This window comes from Daktulosphaira vitifoliae, unplaced genomic scaffold, assembly GCF_025091365.1.
Source record: "Daktulosphaira vitifoliae isolate Bord-2020 unplaced genomic scaffold, ASM2509136v1 Scaffold_2, whole genome shotgun sequence".
NCBI classification, from domain to species: Eukaryota; Metazoa; Arthropoda; class Insecta; order Hemiptera; family Phylloxeridae; genus Daktulosphaira; species Daktulosphaira vitifoliae.
The window spans coordinates 42,889,928-42,904,176 of NW_026099573.1; the positions used below are offsets into that span (position 1 = coordinate 42,889,928).

At 24.5% G+C, this 14,249-nt stretch overlaps 1 protein-coding gene across 2 annotated transcripts; it reads left to right on the forward strand.

Annotated features, from left to right (window-relative positions):
* The first annotated feature begins 470 nt into the window (after positions 1-470).
* LOC126898375 (odorant receptor 94a-like) lies at positions 471-13,617 on the forward strand. Of its 2 annotated transcripts, XR_007702237.1 has the most exons (9): positions 471-566; positions 7,166-7,937; positions 7,995-8,082; positions 8,656-8,755; positions 8,828-8,947; positions 10,902-11,060; positions 11,188-11,278; positions 12,566-12,685; positions 13,206-13,617. XR_007702237.1 is itself a non-coding variant. In XM_050672341.1 (8 exons), the coding sequence occupies exons 1-7, from the start codon at positions 628-630 to the stop codon at positions 11,242-11,244; spliced, it is 1,299 nt and encodes a 432-aa protein (XP_050528298.1). In that variant the 5' UTR covers positions 576-627; the 3' UTR covers positions 11,245-11,278; positions 12,566-12,811. The 2 variants fall into 2 exon arrangements, 1 of the variants encoding a protein (XP_050528298.1); XM_050672341.1 differs by lacking the exons at positions 471-566; positions 13,206-13,617 and adding an exon at positions 576-630 and having other exon boundaries at positions 12,566-12,811.
* Positions 13,618-14,249: the final 632 nt, after the last annotated feature.

A 14,249-nucleotide genomic window follows, 5' to 3' on the forward strand; every position in this document is an offset into this window, starting at 1 on the left:
CTTTTTTGTTCTATTTGTAACAGAAATTGTTGTTGTGTTTGTATGGCAATTTAAAATTTACATTTTACATTTTATTTATGATTGAATATACAATAATTTAATTACAGTTGAATAGCAAGCTACATAAAACAACCAATTCTCATAAACAAATCAACAAATCTGATATTTCATGTGTTGTGTCACCACCACTTTATTAAATATTTATCTTTGCGAATATACATGTTTATAATTGATAGGGACATCCGCATGCGGATGTCCCCTTGATTTCTTTGTACGACTATTTTTCAGCAATAGTCAGTCTAGTGTCTAGTGTCTACCATTATAGGACTAACATTATAATTGTAAAGCATATTCTTATTTTGAAGTGTTATTATGAAAGTTTACTTTATATATATATATACATTTATATTACTCTTGTAACGTAATGTTTTTCGTATAATACATTTTACTATTTATAACCAGTATTTCTACCGAGAGTGTTAAATTTATTTCTTTATAAATAATAACTATTTCTTATGTACATCTTGGAGGACTCTGTGCGGATAGCCCAATAGGGAATCCAGACGGTAAACCGAACAACAAATAAATATTAAAATTCCCTCAGGCGAGCCTTACGGTCCGCCACACATGGTAGACAATTATATTGTTATTTTTTTTAACACGCTTATATTAGTTTCACTTGTATGTTGTGTTTGTTGAGGGTTTGTTGTTTGTAAATCTCCACGCGCCACGTGTTATTATTCTCGCGTATCCCGTCGTCTATGGCCTTGAGACTAGACTGTCGTAACGCATTCACCCAACCCCGCTCACCTCCCCTCGTCGATAACAATATTTTCCTGTAAAATTTTATTTTTGGATTTCGTACCCGTACACGCGTGCGTGACATCAATTATATATATATATAAACAAATTTTTATTTTGACTGACCAATACCACCCTCGTATAATGCGCTTTACGTATATATATATATTCTAATTACTATTAAAAATATATATTAACACGCTTTATTCTCAGTAGAGGTATAGAGTGTATTCATTCCGATTACCAAGGATGATTCCCGAATCGTCATTTTTTGTCACTACCTCCATGTTCCGGGAGTGGGTAATTAACGCGCCTACTGCTTTCCTTGGATGTGGTAGTGGATTCTCAGACTCCTTCCCCGAAATCGAACCCTGATTTCCCGTTACACGTTACAACCATGATATTGATAGTAACTGCTATCATAACATGAAACTATAAAGTGAAAAATAAATATAGTTTAAAAAAACTAAAAAAACACGCTCTTAAAGCACATCACACTAAAAAGTTAAAAATAATTTTTAAAATAAGCTTAAAACAATAATGAACGAAAAATACTAGTATTATTGTGATAAAAACGTGGGTGCCTTGTGCCATATTTTTCGTTTATTGAGCGCCCGATTGGTATTATAACGACGTATTATTAACTATTGGAATTATCCAATAGTTGGATTGTCGTTAGATTTTTATGATTTTCCAACTTTGTTATATACCTATGCAAACCGAGTGATTTTTTTGCTATGGCAGCACCATATCACGACAAATTATGTACTTTCTGTCGAATCGGTAATCTATGATGATGGTACGAACAGCAATGCTCCGACAATGTTGTACTCACACTATGTTAGACTTACTAGCAAAACCCTACAATTGAATTTCGTAAGTCCAAACAGTTGTTTTCCAATTAACCAAAGAGTTTGTGTATCTTTTTTTTTATTTGCATTCTTTTTTGGCGTAAATACTGTTTAAGTTAAAGTACAATCTGAGATATTTAGCTGAATAATTTCGTGGAATTGTCTGTTGATTCAGTAAAATTACAATGAGAGAAGTATAAATTCAACATATGTACAGTTCATTGGTGCAGTCAGGAAGTGATTAAGGGCTTGTAACTCACGAAATGATTTGCAATGTTTGAATTTTAGTCATGATGATCTTTTTTTTTTTCTTATTCGAGTTTTCTTAAATAGCAATTCAGAGCAAAAAAAATTTAGTTAGCAAAAAATAGGGTAATATCTTAAAAATAATTTTTTACTTGTGCCACTGTTACTATTCTATATATAAGCGTATTATTTCTAGCACATATCTCTTTCTATAGGTAGTATGATTAGGTACTAAAAAAAAAACTATGGAAAACATATGATTAAAATAAATTTTTCATAAATGGTGAAATACTTGTTTTTAAGTAGTATTTTTAAACCCAAAAAAGTTTTAGTACCCAATATAATTTTCGCGTGTTTTCTAATGCATGTTTTGAAATACTTAATAATTATAATTAGGTAACATAAACACACAAGTAGGTGTAAATGTACATATACTTGACATGCAAATAATATTACATATTGATAAATCTTAAAACAAGTAGATACATATTATTAACAAAATTGAAAAATATGGTTAATTTTCTTTAGGGTTTCTAATAGTTCAGTTGACTTATATTATTTGAAACAAATTTAATATTTATCAATACTTAATAATTATAATATAATTTTGATTTTATCTGCTTATAAATAGGTAAGCAATGTATTTTTTTATAATAAAAGTGATGTATGTATAATTTTGTATTATATTTTACAAGTGTTAATGTTATAATCGTAATATTTGTAAGCATATTAATTATCATAAGCTTAAAGAGACTAACACAAAACACCACCACTGCGTGTACAATTTTGTAATAATAAAATCAAACTTTGTATGCAAGAAAGATTTCTAATTCATTACTTTACAATTAATAATTCAATAACATAATTCAACATTAGTTTGTTCAATTTTTAGGTTTTTTAGTTATTATCTTACACGTACAGAACAAAATATATTCTAAGACAGTTTTTGTTTGTTTTATAAAATAAAACATTTTATTTTAAATTTACTACTAGATCTAAATATATATATATATATATAACACACATTTGTAAACTATAAATTTTTTATGTTAAATTGAGTATTGGTAAACATCGCAAAAAGACTGACGAACATTAAACCTAATTAACAATAATTAACAATTTATATTTCTAGAACAATTATTTGAATTTTGTAAAAATATTTAATTATATATTTTTATTTTAAATGAATTTACATTAAACTCAATAAATTAAAAAAGTTTGTAAGACATTTAAAAAACTCAAAAATAACTTAACCAATATCATTTATGAAAGAAAAATTGTTTACTTAAATATTTATATTTAAATTTATGTTTGTTAATTTGGTTCAAAATGCCAGCCATGTTTACAATAATCCCTATTCACAGTTATCTCACTGGACCATATAGCTGAATAAAGAATTCCAAGAAGTTTTTAAGTTAAAACTTCAAAATGTTGATCTTGAAGTTTTTCGAGTTGGCCGAAAATTAGATCTATAAACTATAGTCCAGATCAATATAAAAAATATGTGTTTAGAAAAAGATTTTAAATTATTTTATTAAGTATTCTATGTTATATAATAGATGTAATAATTAAATCAAATCTCGTATAATATTAAAGTAAAAAAAAAAAAACACATCATAGTAAAATTAATACCTTCTCCGCTTCGCATCGAAGCTAAAAAAAATGAATGAATTATTTGAAACTTAAAGATGCTATAAGTTGGATCAAAACTGCAAATAGAGGATACTTGTTTACGATTATCAATACCACTAGAAGAGCGACTTACAGTTACATTGAGGTAAAAAAAAAAACCCCAGCACACGAGGGTCGACTCACAGTGGTGACGTGGCATAGTTGGATCAAGTATAATGATATCTGACAACGATTAAAATCACCATCATAAAAAACGCTTCGATGCAAATCTTTAGATAGTGTTTAATTTTAAAAAATTGGTGGATTATTCTAAAAGCTACATGATCTGCTATTTCCTTATTAATATCCTGATTAAGATATAGTATGTCAAATGAAAAAGAGATTATTAAAAAATATTATTTCCCATACAAAATTGTATTGATCCATATATTTTTCAAAAAGTTATAGCACTTTAAAGTAAAAAATGTAAATTATAAAATCGAGAATTTTCACACAAAAATAGCATTCGGTAGCCGTTTACGCTATGAAGACAAGTCCAGAGGTCAAATTTTTTTTTCAAATTAAAGTACATTACATTAGCTTTAATTTAAGATATATACAGGGTGACCCACCATTCACTGACAACTTAAATAACTTTTGATCCAGTTAATATTTTTAGCTGATTTTTTTTTAAATAATAGTTATACGATAGGTCCATAGCTATATCTCAATAATTAATTTTTTTACATTTTATTAAAAATATTATTTATTTTTGAATTTTAAATAAAATGTAAAAAAAAAATCTATGATAGCTTTTTTGTAAGGTAGAATTTAAGAAAAATTTTAGTAAAAAAATATCTTATTAATATTCAGTAGTAAATATTCTGTAGTGTTTTGAAGTTTGTGAAAATTTGAATTTTCATGTATTATTTTACGGTATTAAACATTGAAATACGTATTGAGAAAAGGACAGAAGAAAACGCTATCTTTTCAATATACTTTTGAATGAGAGTGATAAGTAATAATTGCCTTATCTAATTTCTTATCATGGTATTAATGCCAAGNATATACAGAGTGGGCCACTCTGTATCAAAGATATAATAAAAAAATATTATTACTCTTAAAAAAATTGTGTTGATCCATACACTTTTCAATAAGTTATAGCATAATAAAGTTAAAAATGTAAAATATAAAATCGTGAATTTTCATACAAAATAATAAATAGCATTCGGTAGCCATTTTCACCCTGAAGACAAAATAAAGTCTGAATTTGTTTTTTTTTCATAATAAAGTACATTACACTATCTTTAATTTAAGATATATATAAAAGTGTCAGACTTTCCGGAACACTTTCAAAAGTTAAGTGAAAAGTAATTTTTTGGTAAAAAAGTTGTCATTTTGAATCCCCCTTGTAGTCAGGTAATGGGTCAGATTAATAAAAAAAATATACCAAATAATAGGTAAAGACATCAAGCATCTATAAAAAAAATTATATTGATCCTTACATTTTCTAAAATGTTATAGCATTATAAAGATAAAAATATAAAAAATAATTTTTTTACAAAAATCATTATTTTGAAATGACAACTTTTTCACAAAAAATTTACTTTTTCAGCTTAACTTTTGAAAGTGTTCCGGAAAGTCTGACACTTATATATATATATTTTAAATTAATGTTAATGTAATGTACTTCATTACAAAAAAAAAAAAAATTTCGGACTTTAGATTGTCTTCACTATGAAAATGGCTACCGATGCTATTTATTATTTTGTATGAAAATTCACGATTTCATATTTTACATTTTTAACTTTATTATGCTATAATTTTTTGAAAAGTGTATGAATTAACACAATTTTTTATGAGAAATAATATTTTTTAATAATCCCTTTTTCATTGGATATACTTTATCTTCATATATTACACTTATAAATTATAAAACTTGTTAACAAAAAGTTAAAATAAAAATTTCAAATAAAATGTTCGACGAAATTTAATTTTTATGATTTATATTATTTGAAGTAATTCCATAATGAGTTCCTATGTAAAACTATACTTCTATACCAATAATAATATTCTCCTCTATTAATATTCAATTTTAAAGTATACAGTAATTATATAAATTGAAATGTATTAAGCTAATACATGTATGATCGTATTAATTTTATTAACAAAATTGACTCTTCCAAATATATGGAATTAATAAAATTTAGTGTGTCAAAAGACATGATAGTTAGAAGACACAAAAGGAAATGAATCCAAAATAATACGTGAAAATAGATTGAATCCTCATTTGCCCGGAAATCGTGGCGTTTAATCGCCCTGCGTGAATGATAATATGCGATTTGTATTGTTTGATTTAAGTAATCGGTCGCGTCCGATCGCCAAAAATCAAACCTGCGCGATCGGTTGCGTCCGAACGCATGTTTTTTGTCAAAGTGTGCATGGTTCAATTTAAATGTGGGTGTTTTTTAGTGATGGGCATAATCGAATGATTTCGATAATCGAATGATTAGTAATCGAGACATTTTCATAATCGAGTGAATCTCTCGAAAAATCACTCGAAGTTAAAATCGTCTGCTCGTATGATAAGAATAATCAACTATTATTATTTATCGAGAGAATCGAAAAATTATTTGAAATATGAATAAATATACCTATAGTAAATAATTATTAATTTAATTTTGCTTTTTTTATTTGTTGGTGTTTATTTATAATTATTATATTAAACTATAATTTAGGAATAATAATAACAATAATATATTAATAATGCATTATTAATAAGTGCTTTAAATAAAAGACAAGTTGTTATTTTTATTATTTAATAATTATTACCTATATTTTAAAAAAACCCGATAACAAATTAAAAAATAAAAACATAAGATAAGGTAGCAATAGCCGGTTTGACCATCATAATTAAAACACCTGATTCCACACCTAATTGATTTTTCATAAATTCACAACTAGTGAGATAATCAGAACTCAGTAGTTTAGCCAGTTCAGGACAAAACTTTGTTCTAATCGTCACATACTTCCCAAAAATGTGACAGATAAGGTGTTGTCATGAGTAGCGATTGAACGAGTTGAAAATAAGAAGACTCGAAGTCAACAATTTAATAATAATTCGACTATAATTTATGCTAAATAAAAACTTAAAAATAGTATTCTCTCGTTTCATCGTTTCATGGACATCATTCGAAATAACTTTTATTCGATTATATACATTTCAAGATCAAGAAATCATTGTTTTTATAATAAACGAGAAATCATTAGAAATAATCACTCGATTATAGAATAATCAATATTATTTTAAAAATCAGAATATCTCGATTATATAATGGATATGATTTCAATAATCGAAATATTTCGATTATTTTCATAATCGAGATATCTCGATTATATATCTCGATTATGCCCATCACTAGTGTTTTATATAAAGCCATTAATCGCCGCGTTTTTAAAAACGCGTACGCGCACGATTAAACGCCTAGTGTGTAAGCCTCTTAATACTATCGTAAATAATTTTTGTGAGTTGTCCATTTTTGAAACATTGTACGTTTTTTTTTTAATCAAAAAAATTATCTTATTAAAATTTAAAAAGAGAAAACAATTCAAATATTATTTGTATTTTAAAATTATTTTTATTTTCTATTTTTTAGGACTTCAAAAAATACATTACTGATTTTAAGTCCAACAATATGATAGTCAATGATGAACTGTTATACATAGCTAATGTTAAACTAGCTGGTTATTTGGGCTTAATTTTACTAATAGATCCTAATTCGCCAAAAATGTTTGGCTTCAATGTATATCACATCATTGCGACATTCATTTTAATTTTTTTATCTATTATAATGAGTTTTTGCATTGCTGGTTTATACTTCTGGTCTTATAACATCGTAACATTTTCCACATTAATTGAAATTATTATTAACGGTTGTTTTATGGTATATAAAATTTTGACTGTGATGCGCTATTCAAAAAACATTTGGAATCTTTTAAATTTTACTCGAATTGATTTTATGAAGTACATGTACCATGATAGAGGAGTTCTTGAAAAATGTCGTGAAAGATCTTTGCGAAGCACAAATTTATTTTCACTCATGTGTTATTGTATATGCTTAGTGTGGACGATAATTCCACTGATTTTAAGAAATCATTATTTGACAATAAAAACTCGCGACGGTATAGTCATTAAATACCATTTGAATGTGTATAGTGTATCTTTTATGGTCTCAGAAACATTTTATAATGATAATTTTTATGCATTTTACTTGATTGAGTCTATATTTGGAATGTGTTCTTTACATTGCTCAGTACTTTACGATATTTTTCTTATATCAGCATGCTATGCATTGTCCAGTCAATTAAAAACATTAAACAATTCATATAAATTATTAGGATTAAGAGCAACAAAAAAAGACAAAATTGGTAAGTATTTTATTAATTTTTCAGAATGATGAACTAATGAAAAAAAATCTATTTCAGATCTAAATAAAAAATATAACCAAATAAATGATCCGTCATTGCTGGACGAAATAAAATGTATTATTGTTGACCATCAAGTTTTGATAAAGTGAGTTATAGTTATCTTTTTTTCTCATTACAAAATTTACTGAGAAATTTTAAAAACATCCTTGATTTGGTTTAAATATTGAAGACTTAATTGCTACCTTCAATAATTTTATTTTGTACATTTCTTAAAATCAGTTCTGGATTATACCTCAATTTGCGGCATATTTTTATTGAAACAATAAAAAACTGTAGAGAATTAAATAATTAATAATATAACTTCGATTTTTTTAAATTATTTTACAAATTAGGTGGAAAATATGACTAGGTTCTTTTTTTTTCAGACTCTTATTTTCGTGAGCCCATATAGGGGTCATTGTCTTAATACGTGTCTGCTTAAAAAGCATTCATTTTTTTTTTTTGTTGAACCTTGATTTTATTCAAATAACTCCTAAAATTATAAAATTGTATACAATGTCGACTTCGAAATATTTTTTGCATATTTTTAGGAGTTATTTATTAAGACTAATGTACAATGAGATCTAAGATACAACAGACTCCCCTACATAACTAACATTGATAAAAAAAACCTTTTCAACAAATATTAATCTAAGTTTTATCAAAAAAAAATTTTTAGAAAAATGGAAGAATTGTATGATATTGTCCGACCAGTAATTTTAACTCAGTTGGTTATATCTTCAAACACACTGATATTTATGTCTTTCATGATTTCATTGGTATGTGTGAAATTTCAATATTATACATACTATTAAATATTATTTTAATAAAAACTATTGCTAAATTTTTAGACGCTAATTAATAAAACTGATGCAAACTTAATTGAAATTGTAAAAATGTTAAGTGCCCTTCCTATTTTTGTGCTGCAACTCTATTTGGACTGTTTTTTATTTGGAAATATTGATAAACAAGTAATTATTTATTTAAAAAATTACCAACACCTATTTTATTTTTGTGTTAGGCCTTTTTTAAAAAATAAAATAATTTAATATAAAATATGATTTTAGAATTACATCATAAATAGTTAATAATAGATAGGGGAGAGCGGGGATAGTTGTTACATGGGAAAGTTGTTACAATTGAGATATTTTATTTTTAAACTTCAATAACACTATATAAATCATTGATAAAATAATGCTACTAAATATTTTGTGAAAATATTGATAATATCATACCAATATAAAAATTTATTCGCCTTTTAACTTCGATGCGAAGATAGAAGGTATTGGTTTTACTAAGATGTGTTTTTTTTTTTATTTTTTATTTATTTATTTTTTTTGTGTCTGTTACCACTTTTTCTCAGCTCTCACCGAACGGATTTCTTTCAACGATACGTCAAAAGATCATAAATCGTATCTAGTCGAAGACATTACCCTTCAAAATTGAAAAAATTTCCCTCGTTCCCCGTAAATGGGGGAAACCTCCAAAAAAATTACAAATTTAAAAATCGCTAATTTTCGAAATTTTTTCAATTTTTTTTACTAAAAACTGCCGTAACTTTTTCAAAAATGAACATATCAATATAATTTTTTTTTATATAGATGCTTGATGTCTTTACCTATAATTTGGCATATAATTTTTGTAAATCTAACACTTAACCAGCTCACAAGGGGGATTTAAAATGACAACTTTTTTACAAAAAATTAACTTTTTCAACTTAACTTTTGAAAATGTTCCGGAAGGTCTGACACTTTTATATATATCTTAAATTAAAGCTAATGTAATATACTTTATTATGTAAAAAAAAAATGGCTTCATTTAGTAAATTTAATCAAATTAGTGTAATTTACTTAATTTAGATTATAAAATTACTCAAGGCACAATGTCTATAAATAAATATAAAAATTCTGCACCTAAGACATTATTCAACTGGTATAATAAAGTTATAAAAAAACATTTAATTTTATATATTTATAAAATTTTAATTCACAGAACGGTTATTTTGATAATACTTTGTAATAAGAATTACTTTTCTTTGTTATTTTTAGAATAATATACAAGAAAAAAATATACTGTGATATTTAACGCCAATATATAAATAGTAACCAATCTTGAGACAAGTTATTTAATTTTGACTTGCTGAAGTTATGCATATATTGTTTGGTATTTTACAAACAAATATATTGTATAATTTATGATATATTTATATATATAATTATATAATAATTTATAATTTATAAATATAACAACGTAAAATATATTAATTCATAAAAATTTGAGTAACTATTGAAGAAAAATTACTAAAAATAAAAATATAATAATTGTAACAACTGTCCTTCTTATCCTCTATATGTATATTTATGTATGAGTAATCATTAAAATTATTATCAATACCTGATAATAAAGTACATGTGTGGAAAATTAATTTATAGCGATTTTTTCTACTTGCAAATGGCTCCTTAGTATACTTATAAATATAGGACAGACAACTTTTTAGAGGATTTATAAATTTTTCTCATTAATGAATATTTTTTATAAAAATACACCTAAATATATTGATATTCTCCATGTGATAACTTTTAATTTGTCATTTACTGATTAGTAGTGATTTTCAATATACTGAATATTTATGTAGTACGATAGTATCATAGGTGCAAATTGGGAGGCTTCTGACATTTCTTGAAAAAAAAAATAAAAATGAAAAAAAAAAAAATACATAGGAGAGGGAAATTAAATTTTAACACTCAATAATTTATTGAAAGTTCACTAAATAATTATATTGATTTCTCTTGGGTGTTCATTAAATAAGGAAACAAGTGAATTTGTATAAATAATAAAAATAACAGACAACTTTTTTCCTTACTTTTTGAATACTCTGTATAATTAATTATAATTATTTCATAAACTTTTGTAATATTCTTTTAGAAAAACGATTTAAATTTTTCAATTTATAGCAGTGATTGGATAAATATGGATTCAAAATGCTCCAAGTTGATTTTGTTTGCAATGCGCATGAATAATGCAAATCCACTAACAATGAAAATAACCTATTCAAAAATAGTTAACTTAGAAATGTTTGTAAATGTATGTTTTGATATTATTATAATTGAGTAATGGTATAATTACTTATAATTATTAATGGTATTATATAGTTCAATTTTAATTTTAAAATTATTCATTTTTAATTGTTGTCCTTTATTTATTTTCATAGGTGATACGTTTGAGTTATTCGACTATTTCAGTGCTCATGAAATCCAATATGAAATAATATATAAGAAAAAACTTTTTTGTGCTACAAAATTGTAAATTGAATATTATATTCGCATAGGTGTAATAAAAAAATAATTGTTCAAACAAAGAACTTTTCTGTTTTTTGTTTCTTTTCTACCCTTAGACCTACAATAAAAAAAATTAAACAAAATTTAATTTCTAACATTAAATTGTGTTCTAAATAAATTAATGAATTTCTAATAAGAAATTAGAGTGTTTATAGTAAAAAATCTTACTTGGATAAAATATTTTTCAAAGGTCTAACATAATTTATTATTAAACAATACTATTTGATTAGTTTTTATATCTTTAAATAATTAAAAAAATAATTTGTCCATCATAGAATTATATTAAAGTTTTTTTTAAAAAAAGATACAGTCTTAAATAAGAAAATTTTTCTATTTTTAAAAAGTTTTTAATAAATAGATAGAATTTAGATAACGCAAAGATATAACACTATCTTAAAATTTACAACAGAATAATTGTGTTGTAAATTAAATATAATTATTATATTTCTTAAGTTTGAACATAACTTAAGTTATTATTAAAAATGTTATTATATAGATTGCTTTAATAACTATAGTTTCGATTGTTATAATATAAAAAAACAATTAAAATAAAATTAATTATCTTAATTGCGTTAGTAAAAATAATTTTTAATAAACACAATGTGTATAAAGATATATACTATGTTTGAATGAAATGACAATTGTTGTTTTTGTAAACGCCATTATAATATTTTTGTTGTTTTTTGAGACAGGTAATATTTTTAATTTCAATCAGAAAATGACAAGTAAATAAGTTACCAAATCGCTTAATTTACAAAATTATATTATTTTAAATTTTGTCGATTTTTAATTTCCTTTTGTTTCTATATTTTCATAAAATAGAAACGATTTAAACTATTGACACAATTGGATAAGTTATACTGTTCAATAAAATACGATTATGATTAATAGGTGCACAGAACAGGTCGAGTTATTATAATTTTAATTTATAGCATAGGAGCTTGGCATCTGAAGAGCGTTTTTTGGTCATTATCTGAAAATAAAACTCTTTATGGTCCCTTGCTTAAAGTTAAAATGGTTTTTTTTTCTTGGAAAAAAAATTATAAATACAATATTTGTTGGGTAATTTTTAAAATTTTCTTGTTTGTAAAATATTAATCTTATTTAAGTTAAAATAACTTTAGCATACTTAAATCTTAACAAGAAAAATTAAATCCTGTTCTAGAAATCTCTTAAAGATAGTGATTACACTCTATCCTCGAGAACTACCTATTGATACTTAGAGTTTTAAAATAACTATTTATTTTTTAGAAGTACTCTATTGTCAAATAAGGGGTAAAGAAATTAGTGACAGCAACTTGTCTATCAATTACTTTTTACCAGAACCGGGTTATTGTGATTGTACATATCAAGATCCTCTATGCATTTTAGGTAATATAAATACGTAATAATAAGTAACATGACTAGACTAAGGCCTCAAAATAAATGTTGATGAAGTCACTATTATTTTGTACAATATATTAGTAAGTTGAAAAATTAATGGAAGTTTGTCCAGTAAAATTCATATCATATCTACAAAATTACAAATATAATTTGTTTTTAATTTTTTATAAGTTATAACTGTTTGTTGCTGTATTTTATTATTTTTTTTAATTTTATGAAACTAAGAAAAATTATGTGTTTTAAATTAAGTAAAAAATTAAAAATATTCATTGTATTTTAAAATATAATGTTAACATTATGTATTTTAATAAATAATAATTTTTTTTGCTAAATATATTTCTAAAAGTAAAACATTTAATAATAAAATTCGTATGAGCTTTGGAATAAGGCCATTTTAGTTACCTAAATTGCACCTGCAACATGTTTAAATATGCATACATATTGATCAATCGTAAACAACCATTGTTATAATTTGATGTTACATATTTGAATTATAAATTTTAAATAGGTAGACCGTTCGATCGATCGTACATGAAAAAATTGTGTGAAGTTAGTGTAATTGGTCATGCAGATGTTTTATCACAAAGAAAGTTTACAGTACTAGGAGAGCATGTTTGCAAAATGGTGTGCAAAAAGTGTAAAACCGATGCTAAAAAAATCGAAAAGATGAGAAACCTTAAAGTCATTCTTGTCGAAAGTTACTGTGACATGGTCGATAAAGAGTGTTTAGATTTTTCAAACTTAATGACAGAATGTGGATGTATTTTGCGTGTGATAAGTTCCGGTGAATGTCAAAATATAGTCGTATATAAATTTCAAGCCAATTCAGAAGGAATGATCAAAGTTCTATCCTTTTAAATATGATGATTTTTAATTTTAGCATTTTAGTAATTAATATTAATAATTTTAATATTTTTACTTTTTACATTTTTAGTTAGTAAACTAGTAATCTTTCATTTATATTTTACATTTATATTTGTGTGTTATGATTTGTTAACTTTAATTGTTAAGTTGTTAAAATTTTTAGTTCAAAATCAGAGACTAGTTTTTAACATGTATCATATTTTTATGTAGGTTTTGTATACAGACTAAAATTATTTAAGAGAATTTTGTTTCAATATTAAAGATATTTTAAATCGGTGATACGTATCGTATTTTTCTATTGAAAATATGTTATAAATACATCTTTAATGTTATATAATATGATTACATAACAATCAACATGGTCTATTTTTAATTTTTTTAGGAATAAAAAACAAACTTATTTTATTGATAGTTTGTTATCGTTTATTATTTTATAGCACGATTACAAATACGATTAAGTGGTCACTAACACTAAAAAATATTTCCTAAATACTTATTACTACGAAAACTATTTTGTAAAACATGTTTTAAAAAACCTACGTTATTTGAATTCACTAAATTAAAGTATACTTAATTAGAAAAAATTTTGTTGATAATTTATGTTTTTAGTGATCAGATAAAAAAAAATATGCAAAGACTGCCGATTAGGGAAGATAATTTCTGTTCTAATATTTTTCTCGAAAAATAG